Source organism: Delphinapterus leucas, chromosome 16 (genome assembly GCF_059928025.1).
Source record: "Delphinapterus leucas isolate spDelLeu-1000000601 "Yukka" chromosome 16, BTC_Dleu_Yukka2, whole genome shotgun sequence".
NCBI classification, from domain to species: domain Eukaryota; kingdom Metazoa; phylum Chordata; class Mammalia; order Artiodactyla; family Monodontidae; genus Delphinapterus; species Delphinapterus leucas.
This window is the reverse complement of record NC_143144.1, coordinates 36,863,332-36,883,522: the sequence shown is the minus strand read 5'-3', so window position 1 is coordinate 36,883,522 and position 20,191 is coordinate 36,863,332. Positions and strand designations below refer to the sequence as shown.

General features: G+C 36.5%; 1 protein-coding gene across 9 annotated transcripts in view; it reads right to left on the bottom strand.

Annotated features, from left to right (window-relative positions):
* Positions 1 to 20,191, bottom strand: part of CCSER2 (coiled-coil serine rich protein 2) — a 167,603-nt gene that overhangs the window by 88,074 nt on the left and 59,338 nt on the right. For 8 of the 9 annotated variants that reach the window (XM_089897782.1, XM_089897786.1, XM_022562477.3 and 5 more), the window contains 2 exons: positions 11,192 to 11,282; positions 3,186 to 3,348 (listed from right to left, as the gene is read on the bottom strand). In XM_089897782.1, the coding sequence (XP_089753908.1) occupies positions 3,186 to 3,348; positions 11,192 to 11,282 (254 nt within the window). Of the gene's footprint in view, positions 1 to 3,185; positions 3,349 to 4,048; positions 4,603 to 11,191; positions 11,283 to 20,191 lie in introns of those variants that run through there. The other variant, XM_022562486.3, reaches the window with a different exon arrangement.

Sequence of the window (20,191 nt, the reverse complement as noted above, 5' to 3'; positions counted from 1 at the left end):
ATCAGGAGAATGTAGGTGAAGAAGTCAAGGATATGGGTTTGTTAAGATGTGAGAGAATTCCATATGGTTAATGGAGGGTGTAGGGAAAAGGGGAGGTCTGGGGAGAAAAGAGGAATAAAAGGATAGGCCAGGTGAAAAGAGAAACAGTACTGACAAAAATACAGAGAAAGTAGATCAGTGGTTCTGAACCACCAGTCCCCTGAATTACAGATTAAGACATAATCCTGTAGTTAATTATGACAACGATGGGAACTGAAGGACAGACAGGAAAGGGAACCAGCAACATTCAAGAAGTCATAGAATGGGAAGAGGAATGTTTACACATGTAATATTAAAAGGCCCTGGGGTTAGTACATCCAAATCTTTTAAAATCAAGGTATAGAAAGAAAATAATAGTTTTAAGGTTTGCCGGAGTAAGGCTTATCTTGGATGAGATTTCTCTCTCTACCACCCATCCCCATAACTGGCTCTGAGAAATCTAGAAGTCCCAAACCTCACACAGCTACCCAAAAGCCTGAGGGGATCCATAAACTGGTTAACCTATAACCAGTCATAACAAACCAGTATGTGTCAGTTCACTTGTTGGGAAGTTCTGCGCTGAGTCAGATTAGCAACCGCCAAGAGTTCTGTGCATTTCTCTCTCCTCATCGAGACTCACAAGTGTGGATGATCCACAAACCACTAGTCCCTCAAAATACACTGTGTAGAAGGGATTTGTCCTCATGTTTTGGAAAATGGCTACATATTTTCCTGTACCACCTTTTGCAACATCACAGTACTATAATTATATATTAAAGGCTCTGCAGAGTCTACTATTTAAAAAAAAAAATTAACTTCGATTAACTTGTTCTTCCTATACTCATCTGATCAGTCTCCCTTTTCTACACCTATTGAAATCCAGGAATACAGTTTTTGAAAAATGTTGCTTAACTTTTCTGACAGATAAATAATCAGTCTCACTGATCTCTTGATCAATGAGATCTCATTGATCTCTTGATCTCTTGATCATTCCCAGGGACAGAGACTGCTATCTCCAGGTAATTCATTCCATTTTGGATATTCTGATTAATAGTCTCACAAAGATGAAATTTGCCACCCTTTATCTTAAAATGAATAATTTTGCTATCTACAGTTAGAGATCACATTTATTCATTCCTCCAAGTGAACTACCAATTCAGCTAAGGAACCTAAGAGCAGTTCTCTGAAAATGTCACTGTTTCATACACGGTTTTGCACATGCTATTTTTTCCATCTGAATACTCACCCTTCTACAGAAATTGATCCTCTGCAATTGCTACAGTCATGGTTATCAGTTCAACAGTAACTTTATGCATCACTATCCTAGACAAAAACCTGTATGCTCCTGGAGTTCTGTATACAACACTTTGAGGCACCTCTCATCATTACACTGTACTAATACTGCATTATAACTATCTACATACCTGTCTCTCCCATACACTAAACACCCTGGCAGCAGGAAGTATTTACTACTCATATTTGTATGGGATGGAAAAGGCACAAGAGTCTTCTACCTACCTGATAATTGCAATGATTCCAACTGACCTCACACACTGCATAATTCTTTTTAACCTCCTCAAAACAATGCTCCGAGAAGCCACTACCAATCTACAGCTTTCACCTCTCACACCATCTCCAAATTCATTCCAGCTTGAGAATTTAGCACAGAGCCCAACATACAGGTTCTCAAAAAATACTTCTCAAATGGTTGAATAAATCTTGTCTTATAAGCAAAGGTTCATATTTTAGGTAGGCTTCTAAATTTTCATAAGTTGGCCTTAAATTTACCTTCTTATAAACCAACCATCAAAGATGAAGGAAGCATCATCTTCATTATTAGCAATGAAGACTATCTTTACATCAGATTCCTGCCTGATAATACCAACTCTCTGATGTCCATTCCTTATCAAAAGCCCAGATACCAGAAACAGAACAGCCAAAATAATGCCTGGAAGGGTATGTACTCCATACATTCTTCCAGATCTTCTAAATTTTATCCTGGCATCAAATTTTACCAACAGAAGGATCTTTAGTTGGACCTCACTGTTTCATGATCCACTGTACAACTGCCTTTTGTCACTTAAGAGTTTTTTGTAGCATGGATTGAAGAACATAAAGAAAATACAGACTTAAGGAATTTATCAATATTTCTACTTTGGGAAGCTGTCTGAGACCTGTCCACTATATCACAAGGTAGTCTCCTTATAAGAAATCATGCAAAGCAACTGCTTTCAGGTTTCTATCTCATAAAAGCAAATTAATTGAGAAACATACCCTTTATCTTATGTATATTATAAATCTTGTAATGGATCAAGTTTTGTTCTTTGCTTTTGCTGCAAGGAATCTTAATTTTTTTTCTTACTTCAAGAACTACACAGTGCCTTAAGTTTCCCCCCTTCCATTGTGTCTTTATCCCAATTTTATTATTTGTATTGTAAATGTGCTCCAAAAGGACCTCAAATCCCTAGGAGAATGAGATGACAGAGTAAAAAGGAAAAAAAATTAATAACTGCCATCGGGTGCCTATAGTAAGTCAGACACTGTTCCAGGCACTTTTATCCCTGATCCTTGAACACTGAGAGAAAGGTATTATTAAGTATGTTTTACAGATGGTAAACTGAAGTAGAGAGGGGTTAAAAAATTATCTAAGCTCACAAAACTAAGTTGTACCAGGCCAGGGTTTGATCCCAGGTTTGAATGACTATACAGCCACACTATACATAAGGTCTGACCAAATTAAAGACTATGGTACACTTCAAAAAGAAAAAGAATTCTAGTACAGTACTTGAGGAATTTTAAAATTTCAATTTATTATATAAGCAAAAGAAGACAAATCACTTGAAACTAATTTTACACATTAATATCTTAAACATAATAAACTTCAACAAAGTCAACATCTCTGGTCATTCCCAAATAAGAACCAGAAAATCACACAAAAATTTAAAGTTCAAACAGCAGACATAAATATTTATATTCACGACAAAGCTAATGAAAAAAGATTTGAGCCAAAAGAAAAAAATTAGACAGATTATTCCAATTAGTATCACATATAACTTGAAATGTTTTTTGGTGCCTCTAAAAACAAAGACGAAAAACAGTTTTAAGGGGTGGGCGGAAATATGATTCTAAACTAATAAGATGGAAAATATAATTGAAATTAGACTCACCTGCTCAAGTCACTTTTTCCATAGTGATGATAGTGGTCAGGATGGCTAAGGTGGTAATGCTCCTGTCCACTCCACCTCTGGGGTGGCCTTTTCCAAAATCCTTCTTGAGACTGCCGAACATTTCTGTCTGATCGGTCAAAGCGGTTCATATTGTCACACTCCACTAGACAAATTCAAAAGCGAAACACTAGAAACATGTACACAAACTCTATAAAAGCTAACTACTTACAGCTCAATAATTAAATGCTGCTGAAAATATAAAAGTAATGTTCTAAAACTACCAGCCATTTATGTTAGCTAACCACAAAATCAAGACTTCCAGAAGAAAAATGACTAGTTCAGTGAAAACCAAACTTTATATTATTCAAACTGAAGTAAATTATAGAACTTTCATTATCACAGTCACTTAAGTAACAACAGTCCCACTGTTTTAAAACAAGCAAATTATCCTTGAAATCAACATTATACATTTTAAACACCAGTAGTCAGTTTTAAGTAGTTTTCATCATTATCAGTAGTTGGTTCTGACTTCAGAATGAAAATGACAAGAAAAAGTAGAAGATTTTAAGTCTGGTAGAGAACTCATTCCTAAAAATGAATGCCACAATAAATTTTTACTGATTTCAAGAAGCACAAATTAACTCTTCATCATAAACAAATCATATTTTTTAAATTAAGCTCACAGTTTTAGAAAGTAAAATGCTCCAATCTGCCGACAGTAGAGCTTGTTCAAAAATTCTAAAATGCCACTGAAAACAAAGCCAGTACTTTGCAGCAACAAACAGTACACTCCCTGAAATCTAAATGCCACAAAAACATGAAAAGAATTTCTTTGAAACACCCCAAGCTTCTCCTTCACTTACCCAAACACTTTTTCCTCACATATCTGAGCACTCACTAAGAGAGTTACTTTGTACGAGGGAGACATTGTGTCGCTTGCTGCCTACTCAGACATAGTTGCATACAAGGCACTGACAAACAGGCCTTCCTTCCTGCTCAACTCCCAGCCCTCCCTGTGGGAAGCAAGCCCAGTTTACCCTGTGACTCCATCTTCACTCAGTGCTTACATAGCCTCTGAGTTAAGACTGTTACTAAAAATACAACTAAACACTAACCCAAGGCAGGAACAGGAAAGGTTTCTCTAGTCTGAGAATTATTACATGAGAAAGTTCAAATCCTGCATGTTCAGAATCCCTTGTGATAAGAAAGCTTTAGAAATCAACGTAATCCTCCCCAATTAAAATTAAAAAAAAAAAACTCATTATTTAAATGGTTTTTTTAACTTAACCTAAACCTGAATTTGATACATGGCAACTGTTTAATTACAGTATACCAGATAAAAACAAACTTCCCCACTCCAAAAAAAAGGTTGATATAATTAAAGTGTATATGTTCAATTCTCATATACACTGAACTCACTGTGAACACATTACTTATATATGAGTAACAATTTAAATAAGGTTCTAAAAGACATCGAAATTTTGTTTATTAGAAAATTTCCATTAGAGAAATCAATTTGGAGAAAAAAAGATAGGTTTTATAGTTTAAAAAAAAAATTTTTAAGAAAAATTTTTTAAAGAAGACTTATATTTGAAATTATTTCTAACAATTTCTCATCATCTTATTGGGATAAATTAAGATATACATATTTTTTTTAAGTTCAATAAAGAAAACCGGACTGTTATGTAAATAAAGGCATGGTGATCATTATGCCGCAAAAGTAAGGAGGAGAATATAAGACGGCAAAAGAAAAATAAATTGAAAAATAATCCTAAGAAGGCTTAAAAATGCTTTTAGTTGACATTCACGTTATACTCATAGACTCAGTTAACTTCCTTAAGTATTTCTACATGGCATTAAAATGTTACTTTAGGTTAAGAAATTCTGTATAACTGAGGGATAATCTATATCTACTTTTAAATCTGAATTCATATTTCCTCTGAATTCACACAGGTAAAATTCCACTCACTCCCCAAAAAAGAAATTCTGCAATAAGAATCTGTTATATAATTAGTATATCATCCACACAGTGCACTCAGAGTAATAAGAAGCACACTAATCAGGAAAACAAGTTAGGAGATGGGGTTAAATGCTATGGGAAATTATAATGCAGAAAATGATGTGCTGCTTTTGTATTTACTAAAGATTGTTGGTACTACACACAGGCTCCAAATAAAGCACTTTCATTGAAACATGAACTCAACCATCAGCATAACGACAAATAGGCACCGGAAACAAATATTTTCCGTGACTACAAAACACTATTGTTAGAACTGGGACAGAGGGGGGCTTAAACTCTCAGAAAAATGTCTCCTCCAAGACTCTGAAGGAAGGAAGGGTCCCGCTTATACTACTACCTGCAGTACCCATCAATCATGTTTTGATACACTTTAAAATGTTACTAAGAAGAGAATGCGAAATAACATTAGTGGTGGTTTCTTAGAAAAGACTAAGGGCAGAGAGAAAGAAATAACACAGAAAATAAAATGCAAAGCCAATAAAATTACAAGATGGAGTTAATTTAAAGCCAGTTTCCAGCGCCAATGAAGGAACAGGACAAACAAGACTAAGAAAGGAAATAAATCCTTCTGAATGTGTAATATCATAGGGAAGGATGAGGCAAACCTAAAGGCTTTCCAAAAAAAATTTTAACCAATATGCTGATCAAAACTATCTACACACCAGATTTGACCCTAATTATGAGTTTAGGAATAGAGAATAAATAAACGCCTTCTAAAGGGGCTTTCTAGCTCCCAAAGTAAAAGGCAGATTTTAGTAGGTTTTTTACTATGAGTAGGAGACAGAATTTTCAGTACTTCTACCCTGTGATGAGGGAAAGAGTAGCTAACTGAAAGGTATGGGATATGGAGATGCCTATGTCTAACACTCATCATACCCATTTCTTCTGATTTGATAAAGAACGAAATATGATGCCAAAAGTACCCTAGTTCTTTCTAATAACTTAAAGTCCTAAGAAGATAATGGCTGACACAGGTAGTATTCCTATCTATGACTAACAACTGGCTATGAAGATAGCAGGAAGAAATTACATATCAGAAAGTCTGGAAAGGATGTGTCATGCAGGAGGTTTTACAATATGAACAAGAAAGTTTTTTAAATGAAATTTGGTTTGAAAGGAGAAAAGCTCATGCTAAAAAAAAAAATCATGAAGTTGATATTACTAAATGCTATTAGTACTGAAAAAGAAAGATAAATTTCCAGAAGAAAATACAGTAATTGGAAAGTGGTAAAGGACAATACTATTGACCTCATATGACTATATCTCAATAAAATGTTTAGCAAAAGTGGCCTTAGGAAATATATTAATAGCATGAAGTAAGTGCAATTTAATAGGCACCATAATTTGATGGGATAGGATTCAGGAAGTAATTAGAAAGATATCTTTTTCAACAGAGAAAAGTTTAAAACAGAACTGAGTGGAAGAAAGATCACACCTAAGAAAATGTATACTATGGAAATTTCATAAACCTAAGGATGATGCTATGAATGTGCCAAATGCTAGGCTTTAATCTGTAGGCAATGAGTGACCATTAGAAGTTTCTAAGCAAGAGAATAAAACAATACAACTATGCCTTTGGTATAACCAAACTGTTTATATGAGAGACACTTTAGAACAAAAAGCAAGCAAAGCTCAAATACCCACTGGTCCGCTAAAAGAAATTCAGATTCCAAAATTTCCTTAAGAGATTCCTTCACCAAGGTAAAAGAAAAATATAAAAGAAAATGGTCTCTCTTTTTAGATCCTCCTAAATTGCTACTCAAATCTAAAGTCCTTTTTCCTTTTATTCCTCTTCCCTCATTCTATATTCAATTTCCCTCCACCCCATCTCTCCCTTTAACCTCTTTCCCTACCCCTGAAGCTGACCAGAAACCTAAAAAACTCTATAACCCTCCTTCAGAAGACAGAAAATTCCCTTAAGGTTGACTTGGATCTGGTCTCATCCTGAGCTGAGAGCCATAGCTACAGACTTTCTAAGGTCTCAACAAGACTGGGAGAAATTTCCAGAAGAATTTAGAATACTTTTAGCAATTGATAATCCAGGGCCTCCAGATCTATACCAATTAGTTCATACATTAGAAGGATATCTAGGTGCATAAAAACAGAATAGAAAAAGCACAGTGTGAAAAACCTAAAGTTGACTGAAGAACCCACGATTGTGTAGTAGAGGAGGAAAGATTTTCTCAACTCTCTTAGGGCCTGAAAATAAAACTGACAAGATAGATTAATGGGAGAAAAGCATACAAATTTATTTAATATGTGACATGGGAGCCTTCATGAGAAAATGAAGACCCAAAGAAACAGTTAGACCTGTATATTTTTATGCTAGGCTTGATGAAGAGTAGACAGTCAAGGAGGAATGTGACAGGTTAAGGAGTCTAAGTGTGGTAAACTGGGGGAAACTTTAGCAAGGCCTGTTTGTTAGGATCTTCTTGGTCTAACTTTGTCTTCAGAGATAAGGATGCTCCTTTCCTCTAGGTATGGGGAAGGCGCCCCTCACATGACAGTTTTATGACCTGTTTCAGGGTAGATGGGCAAGGGGGGGAGGAAATCAGAGTGATTTTTCTGCTTCTGCCATTTTCTCAAACTCCTTCAGCTTAAAATATTCAATATGCCAAGGTGCCATATTTGGGGGTCGTGTGTCCTGAACTCCATCAATTGCAGAGGAAATCAGAAGTTAGAAAAGGACTTTCAGAGGCTGTCAACAAAGTATTTCCTGTGAACGTAGACTGGGCTCTGATTCAGTTCTGTAAGCAAAGGAAGAATAAATCCACTAGAGATTTCACAGATAGACTAACACCATCAGATAGCATTCAGGAATAGATTCTGAAAGAGATGTGACCTCGCCTCCCTCCTCCCTTGCCAGGCTTCCAGTGCTTGGAAAGAGACTTAGAAAAAAGCAGAATAAGACTCAGAATAAAATGATGTCCTTCACATATAACGAGATGCCTCCACCCCAGTAAATTAAACACTGGAGAAAGGAGTCTCTCGATACACTTATAGATAAATAGCAGGGCACTGAAAAACTGTCTTGCATTGCCTAAGAAATAAAAGAGAAAAAATAAGTGGGCGATTAGTCAAAGTGTTCTGAAGGAAAAATCAAGCACCCAATTTCAGGTTTTACCCTTAAACTCAAAGATAAAATTTTCTAAACAGTAAAGGACAACCCTGAAAATATATTATTGATATAGGCACTATAATATCAACTTTAAACCCTGTGACTATTATATAACCTCCCCCTCAGTGTCACTAAACCACCCAGTGTAGCTATCTCCAATAACTCAGACAGTTCCCAAGTCCTAGCCCATAACTGTCCAAGAAACATTTGACCAACAAACATTCGTTCCTTGTCTGTGCTACCACATATGCTACCTTAATAGGTTCACAAATGCAATTGCCAGATAAATATTCTCTTCATGGCCTCTTCCTTGAAATCCCAGATGACTTCCCTATTCATAATAAAGTCACAGCAAACTTGTGTCCAAATCAAACCCAAACTAAAGATCTCAACAAGGTGCCAGTCTTCTTGTTGACAAAAATTCCACTGATATTGGCAGAATTAGTGGGGCTGAACCCATAAAATCCAGAGTGATCCATCCAAAACTCTACCCAAATTTGCATAGTAGCTTCAAAAACCAGAAGCTAAAGGGAACTAAAACCAATAGTCTAAGTATATTAGAAGACCCCTTAAACCTTGTACTAATCCTTGTAACATTCCTATCCTGCCAATAAAAAAACTCAGCAGCAGTGGGTATAGCCATTCAGGACCTCAGACCTATAAAGAGAATAGTCATTCCCTCCTTCCCAGTAGTACCAAATCTAAATACTGTTTTATCTTTGGTGCCTCTGAAGGCTACATATTTTAGATCCAGGTTCTGCTTTCTTCCGTGTTCAATTAGCTCAAAATAATCAATACTTGTTTGCCTTCTCCTAGGAAAATCTATAATATATGTGAGATGTTATACCTCAGGAGTTCCCTCCTACTTTTCACAAGTCCCCAGCCAAGACCTCAGAAACTTTAAATTGCCTTGTGATTCTACTTTTACCTAATATATGGATAACTTTTTGTTGTGCTCTAAAGATGAGGCAGACTCTAAGGCAGGCTCAATGCCATCTCTCTACTTCCTGGTTTAGCTAAGGTTTCCAAAGAGAAGTTGTTATAGTTCTGTCAAAGTAAAATGCATTAGATAATTTATTCCATGGAGGTAAATCCTTCATTCCTCACTACCAGCCCTTAAAACTTCACATTAAATCTCCTGGATCATAAAGTCTCATTATTTTTTCCCTTTTAATCATTAATGGTTTATGTTTTTCTTCTGTGTTCTAAAATACTTCTCCACTTGATCTTCCAGGCCACTAATTCAGATTTCAACTATGCTTTCTGTCATCGATTGAACTGTTTTGTTGGGAAATCTTCTTTTATAATAAGCTCCAGAAAGTATTGTGCTGCAATTGAATCTAAGTGCTCTCATTATCATCTCTTTTGGCCACTCTAATCCCGGGAGTTCTGCTGTTTTCCCTGTTCCTCTTCCTGGGTACTGGCTGTGATTTTTCTTTCTCAGTTGACTAGAACTCAGCACTGATTGCTAGAGTATCCCAAGTGACAGCAGAACCACAAGAAGATGCAACAGTCTCTACCCCCGTGGTAGAGTAGATAGTGTTCTCAGCTCTACACTCTGTCCTTCAATAGACTTATACATCCAATGTCCTCTGCTGCAGAGATTCGCACTGTGAATAGAGTATACTTCCAAGTCGCACTGCTCTTAGGGTTGGCCATGTAACTTGCTCTGGCCAACAGAATGTGGGTAGAATACCAGTGTGCTGGTTCTAAGTGAAGACTTTAAGAGATACTATATGCATGCTTCTCCGCACCCTATTGTCCTTCTGCCATCTGCCATGAGCACAACCTGCTCCAAGGAGTCCTGGTTCCAAAATGAAGAAGCAAGGAGTAGACCTGAACTCAGTCCCACAGTCTGAGCTATCCCAGCTAATACAAACATCCATGAATGAGAAAAATAAATGTTTATTTTGAAAGCCACTGAGATTCTAAGAGTGATTATTATACAGCATCCTGGCAGCAGGGGACAAGAAAAAACAAACAAAAAAACCCTGACCATAAGACAAAAGTGAACAGCAAGCAGGCTCCTTGTACCTCGATGAAGCACTAGAACAACCAACCACCCTCTCTGAAATATCCTTGCATTTTTCTAGCAACATGTATAAAAAGGACTTCACTACCCTTTTTAGTTCATCCCTGGCCCCTGGAAGGCCTAAGAAACCTGGCAAATGTTGAATAACAGGGAATCCACAGCTCTCTGAGATTCTTCTTCCAGGAGGATCCTCATTTCAACCCTTGCCCCAGAGGATTCCTAGGCTGGTCTCTGGTTCCTGACAAGTCTTTAAGACAGAAAATCCTGCAAATGCTATGGCAATGGGGGCAAGAGCACCCAGGCCCCTCTTGCACATGGATTATCTAAAGCCCCATTCCAGCAGTTACTGGGATCCAGAGACGAAGACAGACCAGATTTGAGAGTAAAAAGGATAGAATAATTCATTCAGGTCACCATTTTCCCAGAATTGATTTTTTAAAAGTATTTATTAACTTAATGGTTTTTGCTGCTGTTTTACAAGTCAAATGATATCTCTTTTTCTCTAAATTTTTCTTAAAATCAAAATGAGATAAAGGAATAAAAAATTGGATAAGACAAAGGGAAAAAAGGACAAATCCTATCCACCAGATACTTTAGGATATAGGTATACAATCTTATTGGATCATACAGAGTTATACCTAAGACCTACAAAGTCAGGTTTTAAACATTTAAATAGTTTTGCAAATGAACCTGTTTAACATCACTTACGATAAATTCTCAGCCTGAAAAGGCTACCACCATAGAGATAAGGAAGTCTGTAAATAACAAATACCAAATTGGATGTAGTCAAGTAGCTCAACTATATACTTCTGAAGGTTCAATATTGTCCCCCCTACCATTCTCAAGAGGTGCATCCTCAGGCAGATCCACATCAAGCATAAGGTCATCATCCTCAAGGTCACATGATTCAAGATTATTCAGAATATCCTGTAAACAAAAGCAGAAAAAATGCTATAACCTAGCTCAGTGTAATCATTATTTTCGAACATCACTATATAAGAATCTTATTTTACTCAATGTTTGTGTCGTTAAGAATAGATTTTAAAGATAAAATTTAAAAAAAAATAGATTCAACTGGTTTACTTGGTTCAGCTATTTGTAACATCCTTTTCCTAGTCTTCTTCCCCACCAGTAATTTTTATTTGTATTTTTAAAAACTTACACAGTGCTCACTATCTGCAAGATATTGTCTAAGCCCTTCACAGATATTGATTTCTTTAGTCTTCACTATGATTTAGTGACTAGTATAACCTCCATATTATACATGAGGAAACTAATGCACAGAAAATCTAAACCCCTGGCCAAAACAGAATGTGAACAACAGGAGGTCAATCTCCCGAGTCCACGCTTTTAACAACTTCCTTGATAACATGAATAATCAAAAATGGTAAACAATCTCACAGGATGTATTCATATTTGGTGTGAGAGGTGGTATTTTATTATCTCTAGGGATCTGACTACTTACGTAAATTAATGAAGTGAGTCTTTAATGATGTCATTATTACATTTCCTTTCCTGAGCCAAACACCGCTGCTACTACTACTTTCAGCACCACTACTGCTTCCTTGGTTTATCTTAATTTGTTCTTTCTCTACAGTAGGACTGGACTACTCAAATTGGTTATAAGCAGTCCCTCCTGGGTTCTATCTGCAATCTTGTTAGCTATTATCTATCCTTAGAAAAGTACTGTTTTGCTTTAGAAGACTCTTATTCTGAAGTCTAAATAACTAAATAAACAAAAACTAAGTTTAAGGTAATGAACTCAGTTTGACCTATAGCCCACTAGTGAATCCCTCCAATCCAAAAACTGATCTAATACTGCAAGATCTTGCCTTAGTATATACAAGTAAAAAGATCACAAATTCACAAATCTTTAAATGGGACTGAGAGATTATGACCTTGAAAAACACTCACAGAAGGGGAATATCTACTTTATTACAGATAATATGAATAAAATTAGAAGTGTTTCCTGTATTGGATATTCCACACAAATCTTTTCAATTTTGTGTTGGGCCTTCCTTCCAGAATCCACTGAGAACTAAGAGTAATTGGAATAACTGTTATTATTTAAAATGAACAAAAAAGCTGCATAATTATTTACCTTGGCATAAGAAAAAGGTATTTCACAGAACCTCTTTCCATTATGAAATATTTGCTGTTCTTAAAACAGTCTTCCTAAAAAAATCAAGGAAAAAAATGAATATGGAAAAAAAAAAACTGCCGAAGGCCATAATGGACAATTCACAAAATAAATAGAAAATAAACGGCCAATAAATACAATGTAGGAAAGAATGCTACCACACCAATGTGGATTTATCATGATTTAGAGGAATCTAGTATCCATACAAACTATCTGGAGGCCAATTTGTTAAAATTTAGCTAAAACCTTTTTGAAAAAGGCAAAGTCTTCCCTCCTAATAATTTATCCCTTAGAAACAGACAAATGCAAAAAATATATGTATAAGTGTGGCTATTGTAGCATTGGACAGAATGGCAAAAAAAGTAGAAATGAGCTAAATGTCCAACAACAGAAAAATGGTTAAACAGGAAGTACGATATAGTCATACAACAGAATATGATGTTGTTCTTAAAAAAAGGTAATAAAAATATATTTACAGACATAGAAAGATGTTAATTGGGGAAAAATACGGACTAGTTTGTTTCCAATCTTTTGCTCTTACAAATAATGTTTCAACGAATCCCTATATGTCAACATTAAATTGAAGTAAATGAATCTGTATATCAGGTTGATGGTATAACACGCAGAGAGAAACTATTTCAAGTGGGGGAAAAAAATCCTCAAACTATTTTCAGTAATCACATTACAGATGGTAATAATGGTGTTGTTATTCTGAGACTTGTGTATATTGGTATTTGCTGAAATATGGATTCTCATCTCAGGAAAAAGAAAATAAAGACGTAAAAAACAATGAAATTAAGTAAAAATTCTATGCTATGTTCCTGAGTATAAGTGGGAAGTATCAGTATGAACACAAGATGTTTTTCATCTTAAAATAAAAGATACATTTCTTCCACTGAAAAGGCCTACATGTTAACTGGAAAAAAAAAATCACGTCTCTAAAACAGCATATACAGAATTATCCATTTTATAAAAAAAAATTGTATAATATGCATTGGAAAAAACTTAGAAGAAAACCAAAACACAGGTTAACTATTTTAGGATTATGAGATTTTTCTTTTTCTTCTTTTTTTTTGATTAGAGTACCTGTATTTTCTCATTTTCTGCAATAAGTATTATAACTTGTATAATTTTACTCCTAAAATCATATCTTCAATTAAAAACGTTCGGCTATTTGTATGAATATGTGTGAAACAAGATGATGTTGGGCACCCCAGGCCAAATCTGACAACTAAAGACACAGAAAAGAATCAAAGGCAATAGAACCTCATTTTCTAAGTCCAAAGTAGGGCTTGCTGAGAAGCACCAGTCAGCAAAAGGAGCACTGTCACCACTGCCAAAAAGGTGTTCAACTTTTAATAACTAATTAAACTCTACATATGTTTTGTAGGGTTTTCTGTAGGTTTCATTTTATAACAAAGATTTAAAAACAAGTCTTAGGGAATGGGAATGAGCCTGTTCTAATGAATTCAAAAGTGGTCAAAAAATTGTATCACTTTGAGAAGTTACTAAGGCTCAATGGAAAAGTAAGGGGGACACAGTTAGCAATAGTTACAGAAAGGGAAAACCATCCATATTTATGCTTCAAGTTAACACTCATCAATAAATCATTATATATGATATTTCAGAAATTTATCTAGACACATGGAAAGATGCTCTGTAAAATGGTGGGCGGGGAAGCAATTATATATGTACAATATGACTTCATCTTTAATGCTGAAAAATACATTTAAATGTCTGAATGGTGATAAACCAAAGAATTGTTCTTATTTTCCACTGTGTGAGACAACATGCGCTTATGTTCTTTGTATTCCTTTTGATTTTGACTTGCTACACTTTTTTTGATTTTGTAATAAGGACATACTGCTTTTATAATAAGCAAAACTTCACACTGAAAAAAGTGAACCTCCCTTAGCAACAGCAGGGAAGTTCAAACCACACAAGTCTAGCCTGCATGTGGGAATCCTCAACCCAGCCCATCCCCTAACCACAATAATAACCAGAGCCACCTGCCTCTCCCCTCTTCATTCGAGCCATTCTGGACTAGTTTGGGTGTCTGTCCTGGTGTTCCCAGAAAGTCTCACTATGTGAATAATAAATGTTTTCACATTCTCTTGCTACATGTGTGGCACCATCTTTCTCGACACTGAACAAATCTGGGGGGAGGGGAGTTGATCCTGCCTCCATGTGGCAACCACAAGACACACCATCAAAAATTCAACACATATGAAAACCAATATATGCAAGGCATAATTCTGGGTACATGATATATTCATGTAAAAAGACAATCCCGATCTTGAGAGTTTGCTAAACTACTCAATGATATTGCTGCCCTGGCATCCATTTTGTGTGACCAAGAAGTCTGCAGGGGCCTGCCCTAGATAACAGTTCCAGAGTCATAAGCAAATGTAAATTCCTAACAGGACTTCTCCAGCAGCCCTTGTGAGCAACAGTCTCCCCTGCCTCCCAAGGACTGCCCCTTGTGAAACCTTACATAAGACCGCTGCCGAGCTTACCAAAACCCTGCACTTCTTGGTTTGAACTGCCCAATCAAGCCTTAGCCCAAGAACCTAAAAGCACTCCAGCCATGGACCCTAATAATAAAAGCATGTGCCCCAGGTTCCTGCCACTCTGTTTGCCCTTGTATGGCTCCTCGAGGCATGCCATGTTTTCCCATATGGCCCCTGCAGGCATGCCATGTACTTCCTCCAGGACCTGAGAGTAATAAACTTCTCTATTTCTATTTCCCTTGTGGTCTTTTGTTGAATTGGGGCTCACCAAACACCACCTTGGGGCTCTACTTAACAAATGTTAATTTAACAAAGTCACAACAACCCTCCAAATTTACTTGTCTCCCCTCAAACAGAAAATTCCTTCACAGTATGGTATTCCCAGGTGCCATGAGGGTATACACATGGATATATATCTTGGCAAATCAGAGCCAATCTAAAACAAATTCAATTGCAACAAAAAGAATAAAATACCTAAGAATAAACCTACCTAAAGGGACAAAAGACCTGTATGCAAAAAACTGTAAGATACTGATGAAAGAAATTAAAGATGATACAAATAGAAGGAGAGATATACCATGTTCTTGGATTGGAAGAATCAACATTGTGAAAATGACTATACTATCCAAAGCAATCTACAGATTCAGTGCAATCCCTATCACTCTACCAATGGCATTTTTCATAGAACTAGAACAAAAAATTTCACAATTTGTATGGAAACACAAAAGACCCCAAATACCCAAAGCAATCTTGAGAAAGAAAAACGGAGCTGGAGGAATCAGGCTCCCAGACTTCAGACTATATTACAAAGCTAAAGTAATCAAGACAGTATGGTACTGGCACAAAAACAGAAATATAGATCAATGGAACAGGACAGAAAGACCAGAGATAAACCCACACACATATGGTCACCTTATTTTTGACAAAGGAGGCAAGAATATACAATGGAGAAAAGACAGCCTCTTCAATAAGTGGTGCTGGGAAAACCGGACAGCTACATGTAAAAGAATGAAATTAGAACACTCCCTAACACCATACACAAAAATAAATTCAAAATGGATTAAAGACCTAAATGTAATGCCAGACACTATAAAACTCTTAGAGGAAAACATTGGCAGAACACTCCATGACATAAATCACAACAAGATCCTTTTTAACCCACCTCCTAGAGAAATGGAAATAAAAACAAAAATAAACAAATGGGACCTAATGAAACTTAAAAGCTTTTGCACAGCAAAGGAAAACATAAACAAGACCAAAAGACAACCCTCAGAACGGGAGAAAATATTTGCAAATGAAGCAACTGACAAAGGATTAATCTCCAAAATTTACAAGCAGCTCATCCGGCTCAATACCAAAAAAACAAACAACCCAATCCAAAAATGGGCAGAAGACCTAAATAAACATTTCTCCAAAGAAGATATACAGATTGCCAACAAACACATGAAAGGATGCTCAACATCACTAATCATTAGAGAAATGCAAATCAAAACTACAATGAGGTATCACCTCACACCAGTCAGAATGGCCATCATCAAAAACTGTGCAAACAATAAATGCTAGAGAGGGTGTGGAGAAAAGGGAACCCTCTTGCACTATTGGTGGGAATGTAAATTGATACAGCCACTATGGAGAACAGTATGGAGGTTCCTTAAAAACTACAAATAGATCTACCATATGACCCAGCAATCCCAGTACTGGGCATATACCCTGAGAAAACCATAATTCAAAAAGAGTCATGCACCACAATGTTCACTGCAGCTCTATTTACAATAGCCAGGACATGGAAGCAACCTAAGTGTCCATCGACAGATGAATGGATAAAGATGTGGCACATATATACAATGGAATATTACTCAGCCATAAAAAGAAATTAAATTGAGCTATTTGTAGTGAGGTGGATGGACCTAGAGTCTGTCATAGAGAGGGAAGTCAGAGAAAAACAAATACCGTATGCTAACATATATATATGGAATCTAAAAAAAAAAAAAAAAAGGTTCTGATGAACCTAGGGACACGACAGGAATAAAGACACAGACGCAGAGAATGGACTTGAGGACATGGGGAGGGGGAAGGGTTAGCTGGGACGAAGTGAGAGAGTGGCATGGACATATATACACTACCAAATGTAAAATAGATAGCTAGTGGGAAGCAGCCACATTGCACAGGGAGATAAGCTCCTTGCTTTGTGACCACCTAGAGGGGTGGGGTAGGGAGGGTGGGAGGGAGACACAAGAGGGAGGAGATATGGGGATATATGTATACGTATAGCTGATTCACTTTGTTATAAAGCAGAAACTAACACACCTTTGTAAAGCAATTATACTCCAATAAAGATGTTCAAAAAATTTAACAATTTAAAAATTTTAAAAATAAAATAAAATTGTTTTAAATAAAACAAAGTCAAGTCAAGACAACCTAAGAAACAACAAATTCAGCCTCCAGAACGTGGAAGAGGAGACTATATTCTGCATAAACAGTATGGTAAGGGCAAGGAAGCAAAAAGCATAATCTATTCCAAACGTTGGCAGAAACTTTTTTAAAAGGTGAAAAGTATTTTAGATTTTGCAAGCCTACAGAGAAAATCAAGTATATTATGTAGGTACTTATATAACCATTTAAAGTGTAACCTCTGGAAGTGTAAAAAACATTCTTAGTTTTCAGGCTGTGAAAAAAACAGGTGGTTGGTCAAATTTCGCTTACAGGACATAGTATGCTGATCTGCTCTATTCAAATAACTTCAAGTAGCTCAGTAACACTTGTTATGGACTGAATGTTTGTGTGTGCATCCCCCCCCAAATTCATATGTTGAAGCTCTAACCCTCAATATGAGGATATTTGGAAATACGGCCTTTGGGAGATAATTAGGTTTAGACAAGGTCATGATGGTGGGGACCCGATCATGGGACTAGTGTCCTTAGAGGAAGCAAAAGAGACCAGAGCACACAATCTCTCTCCCCACCATGTAAGGATTCTGTTAAAAGGTGAAGAGGGCCTTCACTAGGAACTGAATCTGCCAACACCTTGATCTAGGACTTCCAGACTCCAAAACCGTAAAAAATAAATGTCTCTGTTCAAGCCACATAGCCTACGGTATTTTGTTACAGTAGCTAGAACTAAGACAACACTCAAACAGTGTAAGGGGAAGGGACAGAAATATATCTACATCATGAACAACTATTTCAGCCATGTTAAGGAGTTTGGACTGTATCTCAATGACAGGGATATGACTGTTGAGTTTTAAGAAGTGACAAATTGAGATCTGCATTAAAGAAACATTATTCTGGTTACAGTGTAGACAATGGATTTAAATGGGGAAAAAAAAGCAGTTCTGTAGCTACTGCAGAATCCATGTGGCATATGACAGCAGCCTGATATTAATTAGTGTCGGTGACAATGAAAGAATAGCAATTATAAGACACACTGAGGAGTTAGGATCTAAAGAACCGAAGTTAACTAAGAAGTAAAGAAAGAGCCATGAATGACTCCTTGGTTCCTGGATTTAGAAACAGGTGGGTGATTCCCATTCACTGAAATAAAGTACTAAAAAAGGATGACCAGATGTGATAGGAGATAAAAAAATTAATAAATAATATTAGAACCTGACAGTTTTGACATGCCTGTTGCATCTGCAAGAAGACATGTCCACCAGACAACTAAATATACAGGGGAGTGGAGTTGAGGTGTGGGAGTCACTACCACATAGATGACAACTGAAAGTTGTTGAATAATGAGTTTGACAAGAGACACAATGCTGACTGAGAAGACTGGATTCTAATATCTGTCTTAGACAGTTTTTCCCACACTCCCATAGAAGGTCTCTGTTTCTCCAATATCAGATTTTGAGAAGAGTTGTATCAAAGATATTATTAGACCTTTCAGAAAGGATTCAGGCAAAGAGATAAGAAAAAAAATTATTATAATTTTTCTTCACTAGTGTAGAAATCTGTCATTTGCACAGTCTAGGAAACGCATTATTATAGGAAGAAAGGAAGCCATATAAGCATGGAGACTGCTTAACATGGGAAAGTGTTTCTCTTCCATGTTTGTGATGGTGGCAGGCTCTTCCTCTCACTGGCAAGCCTGCATTTGTTGGGAGCCAACATCCACATATACCTGGGAGACGATCTAGCACAGCCATTAGCTGGGAGTATGACAATGAAAACATAAATCTGTATACTGTCTGGCTTCCAGAGGCTTCCCACAAATCTCATTGGAATTAAAACCCTGACTAAACACATATGAGCAGAAGTGCCACAGAACTTCCTTGGTCTCTGAGAATGCTTTTCCATTCAAAAAGAGTGAACTATGAGATGGTGGGCCAGTGCTTCCTTAACGATTTCTCCTTCAGTAATACACTGAAGAAAGCCTAAATGTTTCTGGCAAATAAAGGACTTCATCACAAGTTTGTATTCATCACCATGCAGTAAAATTAATTTTTTCTTTTGGCATACAGTTTATGAATTTTAAAACACATATAAGTTTGTGTAATCACCAATATAATCAGGACACATAATTTCTTCACCCAAAGAAACTTCCTTGTACTATCCAGTTTTAATTACACCCTCTCCCACCCATCACCCCTAGCAGACAATGATCTGTTCTCCATCACTACAGTTGTGTTTTTTAAGAATGTCGTAACTGCAATCATACACTATGTAACCTTTTGGGACTGGCTTATTTCACTCGGCAGAATGCCTTTATGATTAATCTAAATCATTGAATATATCAGTAACTCATTACTTTTTACTAGTGAATAGCATTCCACTGCATGGATGTAACAGTTTGTGCATCCATTTACTCACTGAAGTAAACTGGTTTTTCCAGTTTTTTGTTATTATAAATAAAGCTACTATGAACATTCATGTACAGGTTTTTGTGTGAATATAGGATTTCATTTCTCTAGAGTAAATACCCAAGTGAGTAAGACTGTTCGGTGATATAGTGAGTTTATGTTTAACTTCATAAGAAACTGCTAAACCATTTCCCAGAATTGCTGTAACAATTTGCATTCCAATTATCATTGAGACCAGCCTTTCCCATATGCCCCTCCCCAGCTTGACTGCAGACTTTAAAGTAGACCTTGTTCCCAGTGTGGGACTCTGCTACCTGGTTCCAAAGGGCACAGTGGCAAACTTATTCATGAAATACTGTGTTTGTCTGCTCTAACCTGTCTGGGGTTACAT